The sequence below is a fragment of the Phalacrocorax carbo genome, assembly GCF_963921805.1.
Source record: "Phalacrocorax carbo chromosome W unlocalized genomic scaffold, bPhaCar2.1 SUPER_W_unloc_5, whole genome shotgun sequence".
NCBI classification, from domain to species: domain Eukaryota; kingdom Metazoa; phylum Chordata; class Aves; order Suliformes; family Phalacrocoracidae; genus Phalacrocorax; species Phalacrocorax carbo.
In genome coordinates this window covers 704,905-724,260 of record NW_026990256.1, presented here as the reverse complement: position 1 = coordinate 724,260, position 19,356 = coordinate 704,905, and the positions used below count along the sequence as shown (strand labels likewise).

At 45.8% G+C, this 19,356-nt stretch overlaps 1 protein-coding gene across 3 annotated transcripts in view; it reads right to left on the bottom strand.

Moving 5' to 3' along the window:
- LOC135310888 (ceramide transfer protein-like) overlaps positions 1–19,356 on the bottom strand; it is a 163,679-nt gene that overhangs the window by 110,673 nt on the left and 33,650 nt on the right. For 2 of the 3 annotated variants that reach the window (XM_064439994.1, XM_064439993.1), the window contains one exon: positions 16,874–16,990. The exons of the other annotated variant lie outside the window; for it this stretch is intronic. In XM_064439994.1, coding sequence (XP_064296064.1) covers positions 16,874–16,990 — 117 coding nt within the window. The remainder of the gene's footprint in view (positions 1–16,873; positions 16,991–19,356) is intronic. 3 annotated transcript variants of the gene reach the window in all.

Sequence of the window (19,356 nt, the reverse complement as noted above, 5' to 3'; positions counted from 1 at the left end):
CTGAACGAAGTCACACCACCATTGAGTGCTGCTGTGCCAGACATGCTAGAACTTGAATACGAACTGGAGTCAAAGTCAGACAAGTGGTATGCCACAATCGATATTGCTAATGCATTCTTCTCCATCCCTCTGGCAGCAGAGTGCAGGCCACAGTTTGCTTTCACATGGTGGGGCGTCCAGTACACCTGGAATCGACTGCCCCAGGGGTGGAAACACAGTCCTACCATTTGCCATGGACTGATTCAGACTGTACTGGAGCAGGGAGAAGCTCCAGAACACCTTCAATACATTGATGACATCATTGTGTGGGGCAACACAGCAGAAGAAGTTTTTGAGAAAGGGAAGAAAATAGTCCAAATCCTTCTGAAAGCTGGTTTTGCCATAAAACAAAGTAAGGTGAAGGGACCTGCACGAGAAATCCAGTTCTTAGGAATCAAATGGCAAGATGGTCGTCGTCAGATTCCAATGGATGTGATCAATAAAATAGCAGCCATGTCTCCACCAACTAGCAAAAAGGAAACACAAGCTTTCTTGGGCACTGTGGGTTTTTGGAGAATGCATATTCCAAATTACAGTCTGATCGTAAGCCCTCTCTATCAAGTGACCCGGAAAAAGAATCATTTCAAATGGGGCCCTGAGCAACGACAAGTCTTTGAACTGATTAAACAGGAGATAGTAAGTGCAGTAGCTCTTGGGCCAGTCCAGGCAGGGCAAGATGTAAAAAATGTTCTCTACACTGCAGCCGGGGAGAATGGCCCTACCTGGAGCCTCTGGCAGAAAGCACAGGGGGAGAGCTGGGGTTGACCCCTAGGGTTTTGGAGTCGGGGATACAGAGGGTCCAAAGCCCGCTATACTCCAACTGAAAAAGAGACATTGGCAGCATATGAAGGGGTCTGAGCTGCTTCAGAAGTGGTTGGTACTGAAGCACAGTAGCTCCTGGCACCCCGACTGCCAGTGCTGGGCTGGATGTTCAAAGGAAACATCCCCTCTACACACCATGCAACTGATGCTACGTGGAGTAAATGGGTTGCACTGATCACCCAGCGGGCTCGAGTAGGAAACCCCAGTCGCCCAGGAATCTTGGAAGTGATTATGGACTGGCCAGAAGGCAAAGATTTTGGATTATCACCAGAGGAGGAGGTGACACGTGCTGAAGAAGCCCCACTGTATAACAAACTGCCAGAAAATGAGAAGCAATATGCCCTGTTCACTGATGGGTCCTGTCGTCTTGTGGGAAAGCATCGGAGGTGGAAGGCTGCTGTATGGAGTCCTATACGACAAGCTGCAGAAACTGCTGAAGGAGAAGGTGAATCGAGCCAGTTTGCAGAGGTAAAGGCCATCCAGCTGGCCTTAGACATCGATGAACGGGAAAAGTGGCCAGTGCTCTATCTCTATACTGACTCCTGGATGGTGGCAAATGCCCTGTGGGACTGGTTACAGCAGTGGAAGCAAAGCAACTGGCAGTGCAGAGGCAAACCCATCTGGGCTGCCACATTGTGGCAAGGTATTGCTGCCCGGGTAAAGAACCTGGTTGTGCAACTACGTCATGTGGATGCTCACGTCCCCAAGAGTCGGGCCACTGAAGAACATCGAAACAACCAGCAGGTAGATCAGGCTGCCAAGACTGAAGTGGCTGAGGTGGATCTGGACTGGCAGCATAAGGGTGAACTATTTCTAGCTCGGTGGGCCCATGACACCTCAGGCCATCAAGGGAGAGATGCAACATACAGGTGGGCTCGTGATCGAGGGGTGGACTTGACCATGGATATTATTGCACAGGTTATCCACGAATGTGATACATGCACTGCAATCAAGCAAGCAAAGCAGGTAAAGCCTCTGTGGTATGGGGGACGATGGCTGAAATATAAATATGGGGAGGCCTGGCAAATTGACTATATCACACTCCCACAGACCCGCCAAGGCAAGCGCCATGTGCTTACAATGGTAGAAACAACGACTGGCTGGCTGGAAACATATCCTGTCCCCCACACCACTGCCTGGAACACTATCCTGGGTCTTGAGAAACAAGTCCTGTGGCGACATGGCACTCCAGAGAGAATTGAGTCAGACAACGGGACTCATTTCCGAAATAGCCTCATAGACACCTGGGCCAAAGAGCATGGCATTGAGTGGGTGTATCACATCCCCTATCATGCACCAGCCTCTGGGAAAATTGAACGGTACAATGGACTGTTAAAAACTACACTGAGAGCAATGGGGGGTGGAACATTCAAGCACTGGGATACACATTTAGCAAAAGCCACGTGGTTAGTCAACACGAGGGGATCTGCCAACCGAGCTGGCCCTGCCCAGTCAGAAATCCTACATACTGTGGAAGGGGATAGAGTCCCTGTAGTGCACACAAAAAGTATGCTGGGCAAAACAGTCTGGGGTTCTTCCTGCCTCCGGCAAAGCCAAACCCATTCGTGGGATTGCTTTTGCTCGAGGACCCGGGTGCACTTGGTGGGTGATGCAGGAGGATGGAGAAATCCGATGTGTGCCTCAAGGGGATTTGATTTTGGGTGAAAACAGTCAATGAACTGAATGGCACAATGTGAACTGCTATATAATACTGTGTGTCACCTCTGTGTTGTATCAATGATATCAGAGTATGAGCCTCCCAACCCATGGAAGATCAAATATGAAACAAGCCGTGCAGCAGTGATGGAACGATGACTGACTCGGTATGCAGCAACCCAACGCCACACACCATCTCTCCCACCCGGAAAGACTGATACAACAGATGGAGCCCAGAGTCATGGACTGGGTGAACTCAATGGACATTTTAATGGACATTTTACAGGGAAGGTCCATGAACTAAGGGAATGATGTCTGTGTATTATGTTAAAGGATGGGAAGGGGAGGGGTGGTGGTTGGTACGGTTGTATTGCATCATATGGGACCTGGGCATGTTGTAAATGGTATGGACTAAGGGGTGGAGAATGTGCTGGTTTTGGCTGAGAAGGGGTTAATTCTCCTCACTGTGGGGGTCGGCTACCTTTCCAGCTTCCTGAGCTCTGCCGCGTGGCGGGGGGGGCTGGGAGGGGCAGGGCCATGTTGGGGACGGCTGACCCCGAGTGGCCAATGGCAGGTTCATTCCATACCATGTGACACCATGACCAGTATATTGAGGGGGGGCAGTGGCAGCGCGGAGGCGGCGTGGCGTCGGGTGGGCGAGCGGCTGCGGTGCGTGCAGTTTGTTCTGGCGGTTCATTCCCCCTCTCCCCTCCCTTCCCCCCTCCCCCGGGGCTTTGCGCCTCTCGTTGTTCTCCTTTACATTGCATTTCTACTGTTGTTTCTTTTAATTTTAATTATTAAACTGTTCTTATCCCAACCCACGAGCGTTACCCTTCTGATTCTCTCCCCCATCTACCGGTGGGGGAGTGAGCAAGCGACTGTGTGGGGCTGAGCTGCCGCTAAACCACAGCACACTCCCACAAACCTGTCAAGGCAAATGCCATGTGCTTAACACTAGGGGATCTGCCAATTGAGCTGGCCCTGCCCAATCAGAACACGTATGTACCGTGGAAGGGGATAAAGTCCCTTTAGTGTACGTGAAATATATGGTGGGGAAATCAGTCTGGCTTATTCCTGTCTCAGTCTAAGGCAAACCCATTCATGGGATTTTTTTTTTTGCTCGAGGACTTCGGTGCACTTGGTGGGTGATGCAGGAGGATGGAGGAGTTCGGTGTGTGCGTCAAGGGGGGTTTGATTTTGGGTGAAAACAGGCAACGAACTGAATGGCATGATGATGTCATGCACATTTCCCAGATTGTTACCCTCAGTGAGACAGATTTTGTCTCTTAAAATGCTTGACTGATGAGATGCCAGGCGGTTAACGTGTACCCCAAATGTATTATATTTTCCACTGTCCTTAAGGAGGTTATTGTAACCTGTATAGGAAGCCCAATACATAATAAGATAGTAATTGGTAGAGTAAGATACATGAAATGGGAGGAAGGGGAATACAACCTGTTTAGTGTTCCAGTAGTCCCCGCGAAGGTCAAAGGTGGTGGGGGTCTCAGACTGTTATCCCAAAAAGGGGGTTCGTTCGCCCGCCCAGTGTGCAAAATGCAGACTACACACAGAGCAGAGGTATTTTATTTAATTAATTTTTGTGAAAAATTGGTGCTAGGTGGTAACCCACAAAGCTAGCGCAGCACACCGAGAAACTACAAGGCATTTATACAATTAAATGTGTCAATCACAGCTAATATTCACACACTTCAGCTAATAATTGGTTAATTTCTTTCTTGCTTGGATGTAAAGGGTAATTTACCAGGCATGCTCATAGTTTAAGGGGCTTAGTACAGACAGGGTGGTTCCTGGCCTATGGGCCTGATTTTTAGTCTTATTATGAGGATAGTTCCCCTCCTGGGGACTTTTTTTTAGTTCTTATCTACATCCCAATTAGTTGTTCTCCTTGACTACACACTTTATCACCCCGTTATCAGCGGCTTCTGAAGCAGGATGTTTGCTTTGATCAGTCTCTCAGCTCTCCTCAAGGATATAGTTGTAAAACAACTGCTTCCCTATCTCTCAGTTTCCATCTCTGGCCCTCAACTTCTGTTTTACCAGGCTCACATGGTTCATTGTTATGGCTTAGCGGAAAATTCCAAAAATTCCTTTTTTTAGGGATATCAAGACCAGCTGAGAGGGAGCTCCACCGACTTACTCCCATGCTCTCATTTTATAGCTGGTGTGAAGCCCCTAGTCCCCACATATCTTTGTACCCAGAGTTATAATCGCCGCAGCACACCTTGCTATGACTCTTGGAGCTGAACAGGGGCTGTTTGGGTAGATAAATGAGGGGCGAGGAAGGAGGAAGGTCTCATGTTTCAGTGAAAATACCAATACCAAGGCAACTACAAATTTTTGAATGAACTAGGACTCTCCAATTCCCAGCAGTAAAAGTTAGCTCATTGTTTATCAAACCGAGCACTGTTTTCTTCAGTGGACATTATGCATATGTTCATTAGTCAAGTAAGATCTATTGTAAGATCTTAATGTTTTGTATACATTGTAAATGTGTTATCTAATGATTTGTAAATAAACTGACCTTTCCTTCCTATCTATCTAAGGCAGGAACCAGACCCCCCTGAAAAAGCCGAGGGCAACAAAAGCTTAGATAAGAGGGCGATAGTATGTAGGGACGAATTGGGGCTTGGAATCATGACGTGTCATCTATCCTGCTAAAGACAATTATCACCGGTCTTTACCAAGATGGACGGGCCACCTATACTTAACCCAGAAAAGGGACATGTATCATTTTATATATGTTCAATAAATAACAAAAACGGTGCCCACGGAGGCTGCAGGAAGGGGTGGGAGGTGCTACCGGCTCCCGGGTGAGACATGGAGGGGGCAGAGTGGCCCGCCCTGCTGCAAGTAACAGGTCTGCCATCTGCACAGGACTTGCAGGTTAGGTGTGGCATGCCAAGTAGCCGCATTGTGCAGCTGCAGGTGGGCTCAGCAGCCTGCTCCTTCCCAGCTGCTGGGGCACCTCTGTGCTGCCCACTTTCATTCTGCTTCACCAGCTCAGCCCAGAGGTGTGTTATCAGCAGAGTGGAAGGTGGCAGTCAGCAGTCTGCCTCAGTCATGAGGTAGTGGTATCCTTTTATTTGCCTAATATTTAAACACTTTAGGGAATGAAATGATAAATACTTTTTTCTTCAGGACTCCATTTGAGATATGTATCCTTGCCGATATTTATGGGTGGAGAAATATTGGCAGAAAGCAAAAACAAAAGAGGCAGTTGAACGTATCACTTCAAAATTTCTGAACAAATGTAGGGGGTTGGGAAGGACTGGCCCATCTCTTTTCTCATGATTCCTTGAAAAAAAAAGTGTGTTGAATAGCGTTAGTTGAGGAAACTTCAGTTTTGGAACATATCGTAAAAAGAAACAACGAGTGCTCATGGTGGGTGACTCTCTGTTGAAGGGTACTGAGGCACCCATCTGCTGACCTGACAGGGAGTCACGAGAGGTACGCTGCCTTCCAGGAGCCAAGGTTCGAGACGTGGCAGAGAGGGTGCCACAACTCATCAGGACAACAGACTACCATCCACTACTACTGTTTCACGTAGGCATGAATGACACTGAGAGCCGTAACCTGGGTAAAATCAAGGAAAACTTTTGAGCTCTGGGGGAGCAAGTGAAAAACACTGGCGCCCAGGTGATCTTCTCTTCCATTTTCCCAGTTCGAGGGAAAGGAGCAGCCAGAAACAGGCGCATAATGCATATCAACTCCTGGCTATGTGGCTGGTGCCACCATGAGGGGTTTGGCTTTTATGACAATGGGGTGTTCTTCAATGACTACAACATGCTAGGGAGGGATGGAATCCATCTGTCCAAAAGGGGTAAAGGAATCTTCAGCAGTAGGCTGGCTAACTTGGTGAGGCAGGCTTTAAACTGAAGGACTTGGGGGGTGGGATCCATTGCAAAAATGCTCACACCAGCACGTCCAACGGGGGAGTAAGTCAAGCCAAGCAGTGTGGTGACAAAGGTTCCTTAGCTGTCTCCCAAGAGGTGAAACAGAAGAGTAATCACCTCAAGTGTATGTATATGAACGCACGCAGTCTAGGAAGCAAACAGGAGGAACTGGCACTCCGTGCCCACTCAAAAGGGTATGACATCATAGGAGTAAATGAAACATGGTGGGACAACTCAAATGACTGGGGGATGCAATGGTGGAGGAGTTGCACTCTACATCAGGGAATACCTTGAATGTATCCAAGTCAACTATGGTGATTGCGACTGCTCTATCGAATGCCTCTGGGTTAAAGTCAAAGGGGTCATCTCCAAGCGGGACCTCACAGTGGCATCTGCTACCGACCTCCTAACCACGATGACGATGCCGGCGAAGCAATACTTGGGCCACTAAAGCAAGCTTCTGGCCAACAGAACCGGGTCCTGATGGGTGACTTCAACTACCTAGACATCTGCTGGAAGAACAATACGGCAGCTCGCACGGCATCCACCAAGTTCCTGGAATGCATAGAGGACTGTTTCCTCATACAAATGTTAGATGTGCCAACCAGGAAGGAGGCACTGCTGGAGTTGCTTTTCACAAACCAAGAAAACCTGCTTTGTGATATCTTGGTCAGTGGTAGCCTTGGCTGCGGTGATCACAGTATTGTGGAGTTTGGGATCCTGCTGAGCATGCTGAAGGCCAGTACTAATACAAGGGTTCTAGATTTTGGAAGAGGAAACTTCAGCTCACTCAGAGCTCAGTTGGGAGGGATTCCATGGGATGCTTCCATGGAAGACAAAGGAGCTAGTGAGTGCTGGGAGTTCTTCAAGAACTCTCTGTTGGAAGCACAAAGCCAGTTTATCCCCTACAAAGGAAAGGGAAGTAAGCGGAGCAAGAGGCCCCCTTGGCTCAACCATGAGCTCCTGGGTCTACTCAAATCCAAAAGGGAAGCATACCAGAGATGGAGAAGTGGAGGATTATCCGTCGAGAGCTACAAGGGCATTGCGTTGATTATGGGGGGTTTATTCTTCGATCTGACCCTGCCTTCCAGCTCAGGGGGCTGAATACCCCGGGGATAACTGGTCTGACTATTAAAGACTGAGGCAAAGAAGGCATTAAGTACCTCAGCCTTCTCCTCAGCTTCTTGATTTGATTTAAATACTTCCCCCATGGTGTTCTGTTAGAAACTGTCTAGGCTCTTGACATAAGTTTAGGCCTAATTTTCTGGCAGCTGATAAGCAGTGTAGGGAGTGGCAGAGGCATGTTATTGGAGTCTTCACAGTTGGGGCTGTGAGGCTAAGCAAGGGGCGACCACCAAGTCTTCACCTAGTTCCACCCCTCACCTTGGCCTCATCGTGATGTTCCCCTCTTCAGCAGACCCCCAACATTAGTCCGGTCCCAGCGTTGGGACCCCACAGATGTTAATTTCTATATAATACTGTATGTCATCACTCCTATGGTTGCCATATGCCATATCAATGATATCACAGTAGAAATCTCCCAGTTCATGGAAAATGTCAGCATGCAACAATCCAATACCACATACACCATTTCTCCTGCCCTGAAAGACTGTTATGATAGATGGAGCCCAAAGCCATGGACTGAATGAACTCAATGGACACATTTGTGGATATTTTACAGACATTTTACAGGGGTGGTCCATAGACTAAGGGAATGATATCTGTGTATTATGTCAAAGGATGGGAAAGGGGGGTGGTGGTTGATGAGGTGGTATTGGATAGTATGGGACCTGGGCGTGATGTAAATGGCATGGAATAAGGGGTGGAGAATGTGCTGGTTTTGGCTGGGATAGAGTTAATTTTCTTCACTGTAGCTATTCTGTGCTAAATGCACCCCAGGATGCGGTTTGCCCTCTTGGCTGCCAGGGCACACTGCTGACTCCTATTGAGCCTGCTGTCAACCAGCACCCACAGGTCCCTTTCTGCAGGGCTGCTCTCAAGCAACTCCTCTTCCAATTTATACTTGTGCCTGGCATTACTCCATCCCGGGTACAGAATCCGGCACTTGGACTTGTCAAATTTCATCCCATTAATCATTGCCCAATGCTACAACCTATCCAGATCCCTCTACAAGGCCTCTTGTCCCTCAAGAGAGTCAACAGCACCTCCCAGTTTAGTATCTTCAGGAAACTTCATAATCACAGAATCACAGAATGGTAGGGGTTGGAAGGGACCTCTGGAGATCATCTTGTCCAAGCCCCCTGCTTGAGCAGGGACACCTAGAGAAGGGGGCACAGAAACGCGTCCAGGTGGGTTTTGAATGTCCCCAGGGAAGGAGACTCCACAACCTCTGTGGGCAGCCTGTTCCACTGCTTTGTTACTGTCGTGGTTCAGCCTCAGTTGGCAACTAAACACCACGCAGCCGCTCGTTCGCTCCCCCCACCCCTGTGGGATGGGCAAGAGAATCGGAAGAGCAAAAGAACTTGTGGGTTGAGATAAGCACAGTTTAAGAATTACAATAAAATAATAATTATAATTATGATTATGATAATAATGACAATAATGATAATATAATGGAAAAGGAAAAAAAAAACCGAAACACAAACAATACAGCCGCATACCACCCGCCGACCGACGCTGCCCGTCCCCGAGCCGCGATTGCTGCCTCCCTCCCCTGGCCAGCCCCTCCCAGTTAACGTACTGGGCATGATGTTACATGATATGGGATATCCCTTTGGCCAGTTTGAATCCGCTCTCTTAGCTGTGCCCCCCTCCCCTCCTGGCTTCTTGTGCACCTGGCAGAGCATGGGAAGCTAGAAAAGTCCTTGACTAGTACAAGCACTACCCAACAACAGCCAAAACATCTGTGTGTTATCTCAACGTTGTTTTCATGCTAAGTTCAAAGCACAGCACTATGCCAGCTAGAGTGAAGAAAATTAACTCTATCCTAGCTAAAACCATGACAGTTACCCTCACAGGAAAGAAGTTTTTTTCTCATGTTTAGCTGGAACTTCCTGTGTTTCAACTTGCGCCCATTGCCCCTTGTCCTGTCATTGGGCACTATTGAAAAGAGTCTAGGCCCATCCTCCTGACACATACCCTTTAGATATTTCTAGGTAGTGATGAAATCCCCCCTCGGTCTTCTCTTCTCCAGGCTGAACAAACCCAGGTCTCTCAGCCTTTCCTCATAAGGGAGGTGCGCCAGTCCCCTGATCATCTTGGTAGCTCTCCACTGGACTTGCTCGAGCAGTTCCCTGTCCTTCATAAACTGGGGGGGCCCAAAACTGGATGCGGTACTCCAAATGCGGTCTCACTAGGGCAGAGTAGAGGGGGAGGATAACCTCTCTCGACCTGCTGGCCATACTCCTTTTAATGCAACCCAGGATACCGTTGGCCTTCTTGGCCACAAGGGCACATTGCTGGCTCAGGGTCAGCTTGTTGTCCACCAGCACTCCAAGGTCCTTCTCAACAGAGCCGCTTTCCAGTAGGTCAGCCCCCAGCCTGTACCGGTGTATGGGGTTGTTCCTCCCCAGGTCCAGAAGGATGCTGTGAGGGACAGTATCAAAAGCCTTACTAAAAATCCAGAACACCCACATCCACTGCCTTCCCTTCATCCACTAGGCAGGTGACCTTATCGTAGAAGGATATCAAATTAGTTAAACGGGACTTTCCCTTTGTGAACCCATGTTGACTGTGCCTGATGATTGCATTATTCTTTAAATGCCTTTCAGTAGCACCCAGTATGATCTTCTCCGTAGTTTTTCCAGGAACTGAGGTTAGACTAACAGGTCTGTAGTTCCCTGGGTCTTCCCTCACGCCCGTCTTGTAAACCAAAATAACACTGGCTAGCTTCTAGTCAGCAGGGAATTAGTGGAAGATAACTTCTTGTCACACTACTACATCATACTACTCCACAAGTAGCATTTTACCTCATGTCCTTCATACTGTTTACTGATTTGTATTACCAATTGATTTAAGCAATCTGACATTAGCCCAGTCTCTTCGAATGGGAAGAATTAAAATGGTTTGAGAGGGCTCCTGTAAGAGTACTCTGTGGTGTTTGGGGCTTTTTTGTTTGTTCGTTTGTTTAGTGGTTTTTGTTTGGGTTTGGTTGTTGGGTTTTTTTGATGTGTGTGGGGTTTTAAAAAAATATATTTAAGATGCTTCCCTAGTGTATAACAATATGGTGCTCTGTTTTTAGCCACTGGGAGTTTTGCTTTTGTATGGGGTTGCACTCATGTTTGACTAACAAAAGCCCACCTCTACCCCTTGTCCTCTCTTCAGATACCTACCTACTGCCTTTTCTGCTTCAACATCACAATTACTGTTAGCAATAATATTTTTTCAGTGCCTAACAACACATTCAGTACCTCCTTCAGAAAAGTACTTAGACAAGAGAAAACACAATGTGTAAATGACCTTAAGAGTGAAATTAATTACTTGCTATTAAGCAAGTATTTTACTTGCTTAAGTATTAAGCAAGTATTTACCTTGTGCACAAGGTAACAGTAAATATTTTTTTTTTTTGGTTAGGTGGAAACCCCCCCACACACGCATTTTACATGGTTAACAAGCATTCTGTGAAATTTTCAAGCTGATTATTTTTCACAATATTCTAAAACAACCTTATCAATTGCAATCATATTTGAGCTGTTTAAAGTTTGCTCTGCAGTTTTCTAAATGAATCTATGAGCTAGGATCCACATTTAGAAAAGAGTCTTTTCAAAACTAAATGCCCCAATTCTAGTGTACTTGTTTGGAAGTGTATCAGTGTTTAACAAAAAGTAAATCAACCATTATAATACTTATGCCTAAATTTGACTTTATTAGCCTGCCAAATCCAACTTTTTGGTCCTTCACCATCTTAACTAAATCCATACTTAAAGCAATAAGAAAAACTGGGATGTAAAGTGTCTTACTGAGGGTTTTTTGACAACTGATATTTTTTTAAAAAACAAGTTATACTATATTAAGAATCTCAAAATTAGAATTACTTACAAGCTAAATTATCCTTGACCTGCTGAGGCTACCATGCCCCCTCCCACCAAGCTATTTAGGGAAAAAAGATGCTAGAAAAGCGACACTATTTTATAAGTTTTACTCTTCCCAATTTTTCTGTATAACCCTTATTCTAAGTAGCTGACACCTCTCCCAGTGTCAAATCAACAGTAAAAACAATGAAGCAGTCACTCTTTCAAGGTAGCCACACAGGAATGCCTTTCACAGTCAGACTTTGAAATTCACGCCTCTGGCTCTAGATATAAACACCTTGTATATCATCACTTCAAAATGAAAAAGGGAACCTATCTACTCCTCATATGCCAAAATTATTCGATATATAGACATCCCTCTGGTTTTACACACTTAAGACAGGAATTGTAAGAAGTTCAACAAGACTTAAAACAATATTTCAGTTTGATAAACACAAGATTTTGAAAATCCAAGACTTAAAACACTCTCAATTTACTTTGCTGAAGAGTCACAAAGTCAATAATGAACGCATGAAGAATCTGTGTGGAAAAATTTAAACTAAGATGGAACAAAATAGGACAAACATAAGTTGATGCAGAGTTTCTCATGAAGCATTCATTTCTTAACAAATTCTCAGCAAGTTTTCAACCCTGGTGTTAGGTCAGTGTTACAAAAAATCATTATCTGGATTTCAAGAATTCAAAAAAGCATTTAAGTTAATTTGCTCAAAATAAGCTTATTTATCCAGATAGTTCTCACAGCAAACAGCAATTCACCCCCTCATCTATACCTTTGGGAAGTAACACAAGTTTGTAAGTTAACAAACCAACTTTACCAGAGTGGAGGGTAAAGAATGAAAACTTTGGGTAAGTTTAATACATGTGAAGAAACACTTTCCACTTCAATGAAAAAGTAAATCTTATTTGTTTAGTCATACTACATAGAGCATGTTCATTTTATTATTAGAAGTTACATGCTGCAAGAGTCCACGTCCTCTACATGCAAACCCAAACATTTTACTCAGTTTCTCACAGCACAGAACTAACAACATTTAAGTTGGTTTCTCTAATCTTAGGTTAGAAATTCCATACTCCATTTTCAAACCACAGTGGAGACCAGCAGTCAGCCCTTGAAGTTATTATTTGAGAGCAACTTTTCAAAAGCACCGATACCTCGGTGCTCATGCACCATCAATATTTTTTACACCAGAGAAATAAGGAAATCAAGTCTGGTCTTGAGTTCCTCAGCAATCTAAATTGCCATTAGATCCATCTGAGGTAACGGTCATCAGCTAGACCTGACTATCTGTTAGGATAGGAGAACAGAGAGGCTTCCTAATGAAATACATCCTTACAAACGGGAATTTCGCAGATAAATATCTGCTCCGTATGTTTAATGAAAGATTTAACTAGAAGAAAGGACTCCGGGTTAGACATGAACTATTTCCTCATTTGCCTCACTGATGGCCTTATCACTTGACTTCGACATTCGAAGATCACAGAATCATAGAATCATTAAGGTTGGAAAAGACCTCTAAGATCATCAAGTCCAACTGTCGCCCCGACACCACCATGCCTCCTAAACCATGCCCTGAAGTGCCACGTCTACACGTTTTTTGAACACCTCCAGGGATGGTGACTTCACCACCTCCCTGGGCAGCCTGTTCCAATGCCTGACCACTCTTTCAGTACAGAAATTTTTCCTAATATCCAAAATAAACCTCCCCTGGTGCAACTTGAGGCCATTTCCTCTCATCCTATCGCTAGTAACTTGGGAAAAGAGACTGACACCCACCTCACTACAACCCCCTTTCAGGTAGTTGTAGAGAGCAATAAGGTCTCCCCTCAGACTCCTTTTCTCCAGACTAAACAACCCCAGCTCCCTCAGCCACTCCTCATCAGACTTCTTCTCCAGACCCTTCACCAGCTTCATCGCCCTTCTCTGGACATGCTCCAGCAACTCAATGTCCTTCCTGTAGTGAGGGGCCCAAAACTGAACACAGTATTCGAGGTGCGGCCTCACCAGTGCCGAGTACAGGGTCACTATCACCTCCCTGCTCCTGCTGGCCACACTATTCCTGATACAAGCCAGGATGCCATTGGCCACCTGGGCACACTGCTGGCTCATATTCAGCTGGCTGTCAACCAAACACCCCCAGATCCTTTTCCTCCAGGCAGCTCTCTAGCCACTCCTCCCCAAGCCTGTAGCGTTGCATGGGGTTGCTGTGACCCAAGTGCAGGACCTGGGACTTAGCCTTGTTGAATCTCATACCGTTGGCTCCGGCCCAACGATCCAGCCTGTCCAGGTCCCTCTGTAAGGCCTTCCTGCCCTCCAGCAGATCAACACTTCCACCCAGCTTGGTGTCATCTGCAAACTTACTGAGGGTGCACTCAATCCCCTCATCCAGATCATCAATGAAGATACTGAACAGGACCGGCCCCAACACTGAGCCCTGGGGAACACCGCTCATGACTGGGTGCCAACTGGATTTGACTCCATTCACTACTACTCTCTGGGCTTGGCTGTCCAGCCAGTTTTTCACCCAGCGCAGAGTGCACTTGTCCAAGCTGTGAGCAGCCAGCTTCTCCAGGAGGATGCTGTGGGAGACAGTGTCAAAGGCGTTACTAAAGTCCAGGTAGACAAGATCCACAGCCTTTCTCTCATCCACTAGGCGAGTCACCTGGTCATAGAAGGAGATCAGGTTGGTCAGGCAGGACATGCTTTTCATGAAGCCATGATGGCTGGGCCTGATCCCCTGGGTGTCCTGCACATGCCTGGTGAGCTCACTTAAGATGTATTGCTCCATAATCTTCCCCAGTACCGAGGTCAGACTGACTGGCCTGTAGTTCCCCGGATCCTCCTTCTGGCCCTTCTTGTAGATGGGCACCACATCGGCAAGCCTCCAGTTGTCTGGGACCTCCCCTGTTAACCAGGACTGCTGATAAATGATGGAGAGAGGCTTGGTGAGCTCCTCCGCCAGCTCCCTCAGTAGTCTCGGGTGGATCCCATCTGGCCCCGTAGACTTGTGAGTGTCCAGGTGGCTCAGCAGGTCATAAACTGCTTCCTCCTGGATTATGGGGGGTTTATTCTTCGATCTGACCCTGCCTTCCAGCTCAGGGGGCTGAATACCCCGGGGATAACTGGTCTGACTATTAAAGACTGAGGCAAAGAAGGCATTAAGTACCTCAGCCTTCTCCTCATCCTCGGTGGCGATGTTCCCCTCCGCATCCAATAGAGGATGGGGATGCTCCTTGGCTCTCTTTTTGTTGTTAATGTATTTGTAAAAATATTTTCTGTTCTCTCTTACAACAGTGGCCAGATTGAGTTCTAGCTGGGCTTTTGCCTTTCTAATTTTCTCTCTGCATGACCTAACGAGATCCCTGTACTCTTCTTGAGTTGCCTGCCCCTTCTTCCAAAAGTAGTAAACCCTCCTTTTTTTTTTTCTTTCCCCTGAGTCCCAGCAAAATCTCCCCGTTCAGCCAAGGCCGGTTGTCTTCCCCACCAGTTCGTCTTACGGCACATGGGGACAGCCTGCTCCTGCACCTTTAAGACTTCCTTCTTGAAGAATGCCCTCCCTTCCTGGACCCCTTTGCCCTTCAGGACTGCCTCCCAAGGGACTCTCCCAACCAGTGCCCTGAACAGACCAAAGTCTGCCTTCCGGAAGTCCATGGTAGTGGTTTTGCTGATCCCCCTCCTTACTTTGCCAAGAATCGAGAACTCTATCGTATCATGGTCGCTAAGCCCAAGACAGCCTCCGACCACCACATCTCCCACCAGTCCTTCTCTGTTTATGAGCAGCAGGTCAAGCGAGGCACCTCCCCAGTAGGCTCACTTACCAGCTGTGTCAGGAAGTTATCTTCCACACACCCCAGGAACCTCCTAGACTGTTTCCTCTCTGCTGTGCTCTATTTCCAGCAGACATCTGGTAAATTGAAGTCCCCCACAAGAACAAGGGCTAGCGAGCTAGAGAGCTGGGCAATCACCAAACATATGAAATTCAACAAGAGCAAGTGCTGGATTCTCCACCTGGGACAGGGTAATCCTGGTTCTACATACAAATTGGGGGATGAGAGGCTGGAGAGCAGCACCGCGGAAAGAGGTCTGGGAGTTTGGGTTGACGGCAAGTTGAATGTGAGTCAACAGTGTGCCCTGGCAGCCAAAAGGGCCAACCATGTCCTGGGGCGCATCAAGCACAGCACAGCTAGCCGGTCGAGGGGGGTGACTGTCCCACTCTACACTGCACTGGTGCGGCCCCACCTCGAGTACTGTGTGCAGTTTTGGGTGCCTCAATATAAGAAAGGCATCAAACTATTAGAGTGTGTCCAGAGGAGGGAGACCAAGATGGTGAAAGGTCTCGAGGGCAAGACTTATGAAGAGCGGCTGAGATCACTTGGCTTCTTCGGCTTGGAGAAGAGAAGGCTGAGGGGTGCTCTCATCTCAGTCTACAACTTCCTCAAGAGGGGCAGCGGAAGGGGAGGTGCTGATCTCCTCTCTCTGGTGACCAGTGATAGGACACGAGGAAATGGAATGAAGCTGCGTCAGGGGCAGTTCAGATTGGACATTAGGAAAAGGTTCTTCACTGAGAGGGTGGCCGGTCAGTGGAACAGGCTCCCCAGGGAAGTGGTCATGGCACCAAGCCTGTCAGAGTTCAAGGAGCGCCTGGACGGCACTCTTCGTCATATGGTTTAGCGGTAGGTAGTCCTGCGAGGAGCAGGGAGTTGGACTCGATGATCCTTATGGGTCCCTTCCAACTTGAGATATTCTATGATTCTACCTGTATAACCCAGATGCACAAGTTGCATTGTGCTAGATATTGTAGTTAAACTCAACACCTTGGAGCAGTGCCTATCTTGTATCTGAAAACATAACAGATGTTTTGTGTGCTACATACTTTAAAAATACCTGACCTTCAAGCCCTTTAGGTAAAATCAAGGTAACAGAGTTCATTAGAAGCGATAAGGCATAGATCAGGAAAGCTGAACCAAAATGCTGATGAGCAGTAGGGCCTTAAAAGACAAGGAGACAAAAGCCGGTAATCAGATACAGTAAAAGCAGACAAGCGATGAAAGAGATGAGTCTAAAAGCCAGAACGATAACCTAGGAGAATGGACTCCAAGACTAACAAGTTCAACATCTAGGACATCCAGATAAGAACTAATTCAATAAGCAGTGAGAGAATGGACAAAACCATTAAAAAGTCACTCAAACATAATGCAAGCTTTTTCTTTTTGAAGCTAGAGAGCTCAAGAAAGGCTCACAGTTGTTAGCTCCAAGTTCTGTAAACTCATATATTAAGGATAAGCAAATCAATTCATTTGGAACATATTTAACACACTGCTTCAATCTTGCAGCCTTTATCGGTCATAAATACCTTGAGTACTTTATTGACTGTACAGTGAAGCCTACAACTCTCCACAAGCACCACCAGATCTAATGAGGGAGCGAGAATGGAAATCAGAAAAAAAACATACCTTGTGTTGTTCTAGTGCATCTACCCACTGTTGTCTGTGGTCTGGGTCCTGAGCTCGGAGGTACCAAACACTATTGTTTACACTAATATCAAATCTGCATTCATCAAAGTCATGGGGCTGTGAAAGAAGAGAGTTTAAGAATAGCTAAAATTATCAACATGATCAACAATATCTCACACTCTAAAATACTATAATTAGAAAAACTGATCGATATTGCCTTGAATTCATCCTAGATTCTAAACTGTTATGTAGCTGTCCCAAATAATGAGCTAACATACGCTTCCATAATGAAAAATGCCAGCCTTCTGAAACAGAAAAGCCTGTTTAGCACATTCTTATTAAACAAAATCGTCACAGAAGTTCCACATGAGCATTGAGAAAACCTTCATACTTCCAAAGGAATCCTTTAGCAAAATAACAAGTGGACACAGCCAGGAAAATACAACTTTTAAAAAAAAAAATTTCAAAGCAGGAAAGAGAAATTAAGGTTATTGCTATCAGTATTGATTTTAGATGGAAGGAATGCATACACTGTAGCAAAAAGCACCAGGACAGAACCATAAAAGCAGACTACAGCAAAATGACAAAGGCAGGCAGGCAACTAAAGGAAGCTGTGGTACCCTCTGCCTCAACTATTTTCACTAAGATAGGTTTGTCAGATAATTGGGAGCAATTTTGCAATCCCTTCCCGCATCACCGCTCAAATGCATCTAACTTTTGGTTCACATGCCTCAAATACTAAAAAGCTTTTACTAGCATTACAGTGAAGCTGGTAAGGAAAGTACAAGGGAACAAAGCAACAATCTAATCTGCCCCGTGCCCTGACACTGTCAGTTCAAAGTTACTCCCTAGCAAACATCCAACACAGAGCACAACTTCCCCCCTCCAAAAAAAACCCCACCTATTCTTAACGAAACATAACACAGGTATAGCTGAACACCTTTTTGAATTTGAATACAAAGAAAAGTTACACATACAAGTAACCACAGGAAGATAACCAGCTTTAAGGTTAAGGCGAATGATGCCATCTGAAAGTCCATAAATATTGATTCCTGATGCCAAAGACAAGACTACACATGTTAATATCCTTTACAACATAAGAACTGCTCTGTGAATACATTCATCTGGCAGACAACTAAAGCACTGTGAATCACTTGTGAAACACTCCGCAAAAGAAAACCTAAAAGCAAGTCTCATTTGTTGTGTCATGCACAACAGTTCAGTGTCAGTGAGAATTATTTTCTAAGGATCTGGAAATCAGAAGCTACTTACACATAATACACAGTTTTTTCTTGTGTAAATACACTAAGGAGGAAGAAAAGTACAGCAGAAGCCAACTAGCAAATAAAAATGAGCTAGGAAGAGTTTAACAAAAGTACTTGAAACTTCACTTTTTTTTTTAATAGCTTCACATATTTGGTCAAGCATCTTAACCTAAGATCAATTTAAAGAAATTTAAACTTCCCACAGAAAAAAAAATCCAGCAACTGACAAAGCTGACAATCAAGTGAATCAACTGCAGCTACCAATTCCCTTAATACCTGACCATCTCAACTTAATTCAATTCAAACAACTTGCAAAACTGGTTATATATGCCGCTTTGCCTTCACTGAACCACAGAACGTAGGGATGTAAGGGACATCAAGTCTTCTAGCGCAGGCCCCTCTTTTTCAAACTGCATTTGCTACATTATTATTACTCATTTGATAACATTATTATTACTATATATGAGAAAGATGTTTATCTGCTTCAGGGTAGCAAGCCTGCCACATCAATGTGTCAGGCTTATAAACCTGATCCCAGCCATCTCTCTGCCAGGACCTCCTTTAGCCATGTGGTAGGGGATATGCACCTACAACAATGGAAGATTCTCCCAAAAATCAAGTGTACAAGAATTGGCTATCAAAGTTTTTCCTACCATGACAGTATTCCTCTGCTCAATCTCTCTCTCCGAGGCCCTTTGGAAGGAGTTAAAAGCAATTACATGCTACACAGTTAGAAGGACTGCCAAAACTAATCTTAAAAGCCTGCAGTACTACTGATTCCACGCTTCCATACACAACTTATTCCAGCACACAATCATCCTTGCTGTCAATTTTTTTCCTCCATCTCTAACTTCAACATCTTTCATTGTGGTTTAAGACCATTACTTCTCTGCCCTTTTCAAAGGCAGGTTTATATACTCCCTTTCTTTGCATAGCAACTTTTAATATATTTGCTATGACAAAGAAGGGAAATGTTTTCCTTGAGGTCTAGCTAAAACTTTTAAACACTTTTATGGGCCATTCACTGCATACACACTTCTGCATTACCTATAGTTAAGAGGCTAGGCCACATAAAAGTCAGGTCTAGGGTTCTCCTCAGCTCACTGTGCAAACTTCAGTTCACTCAGGGCTCAGTTGGGAGGGATTTCGGTGGGAAGCTTCCATGGAAGACAAAGGAGCTAGTGAGTGCTGGGAATTCTTCAAGAACTCTCTGTTGGA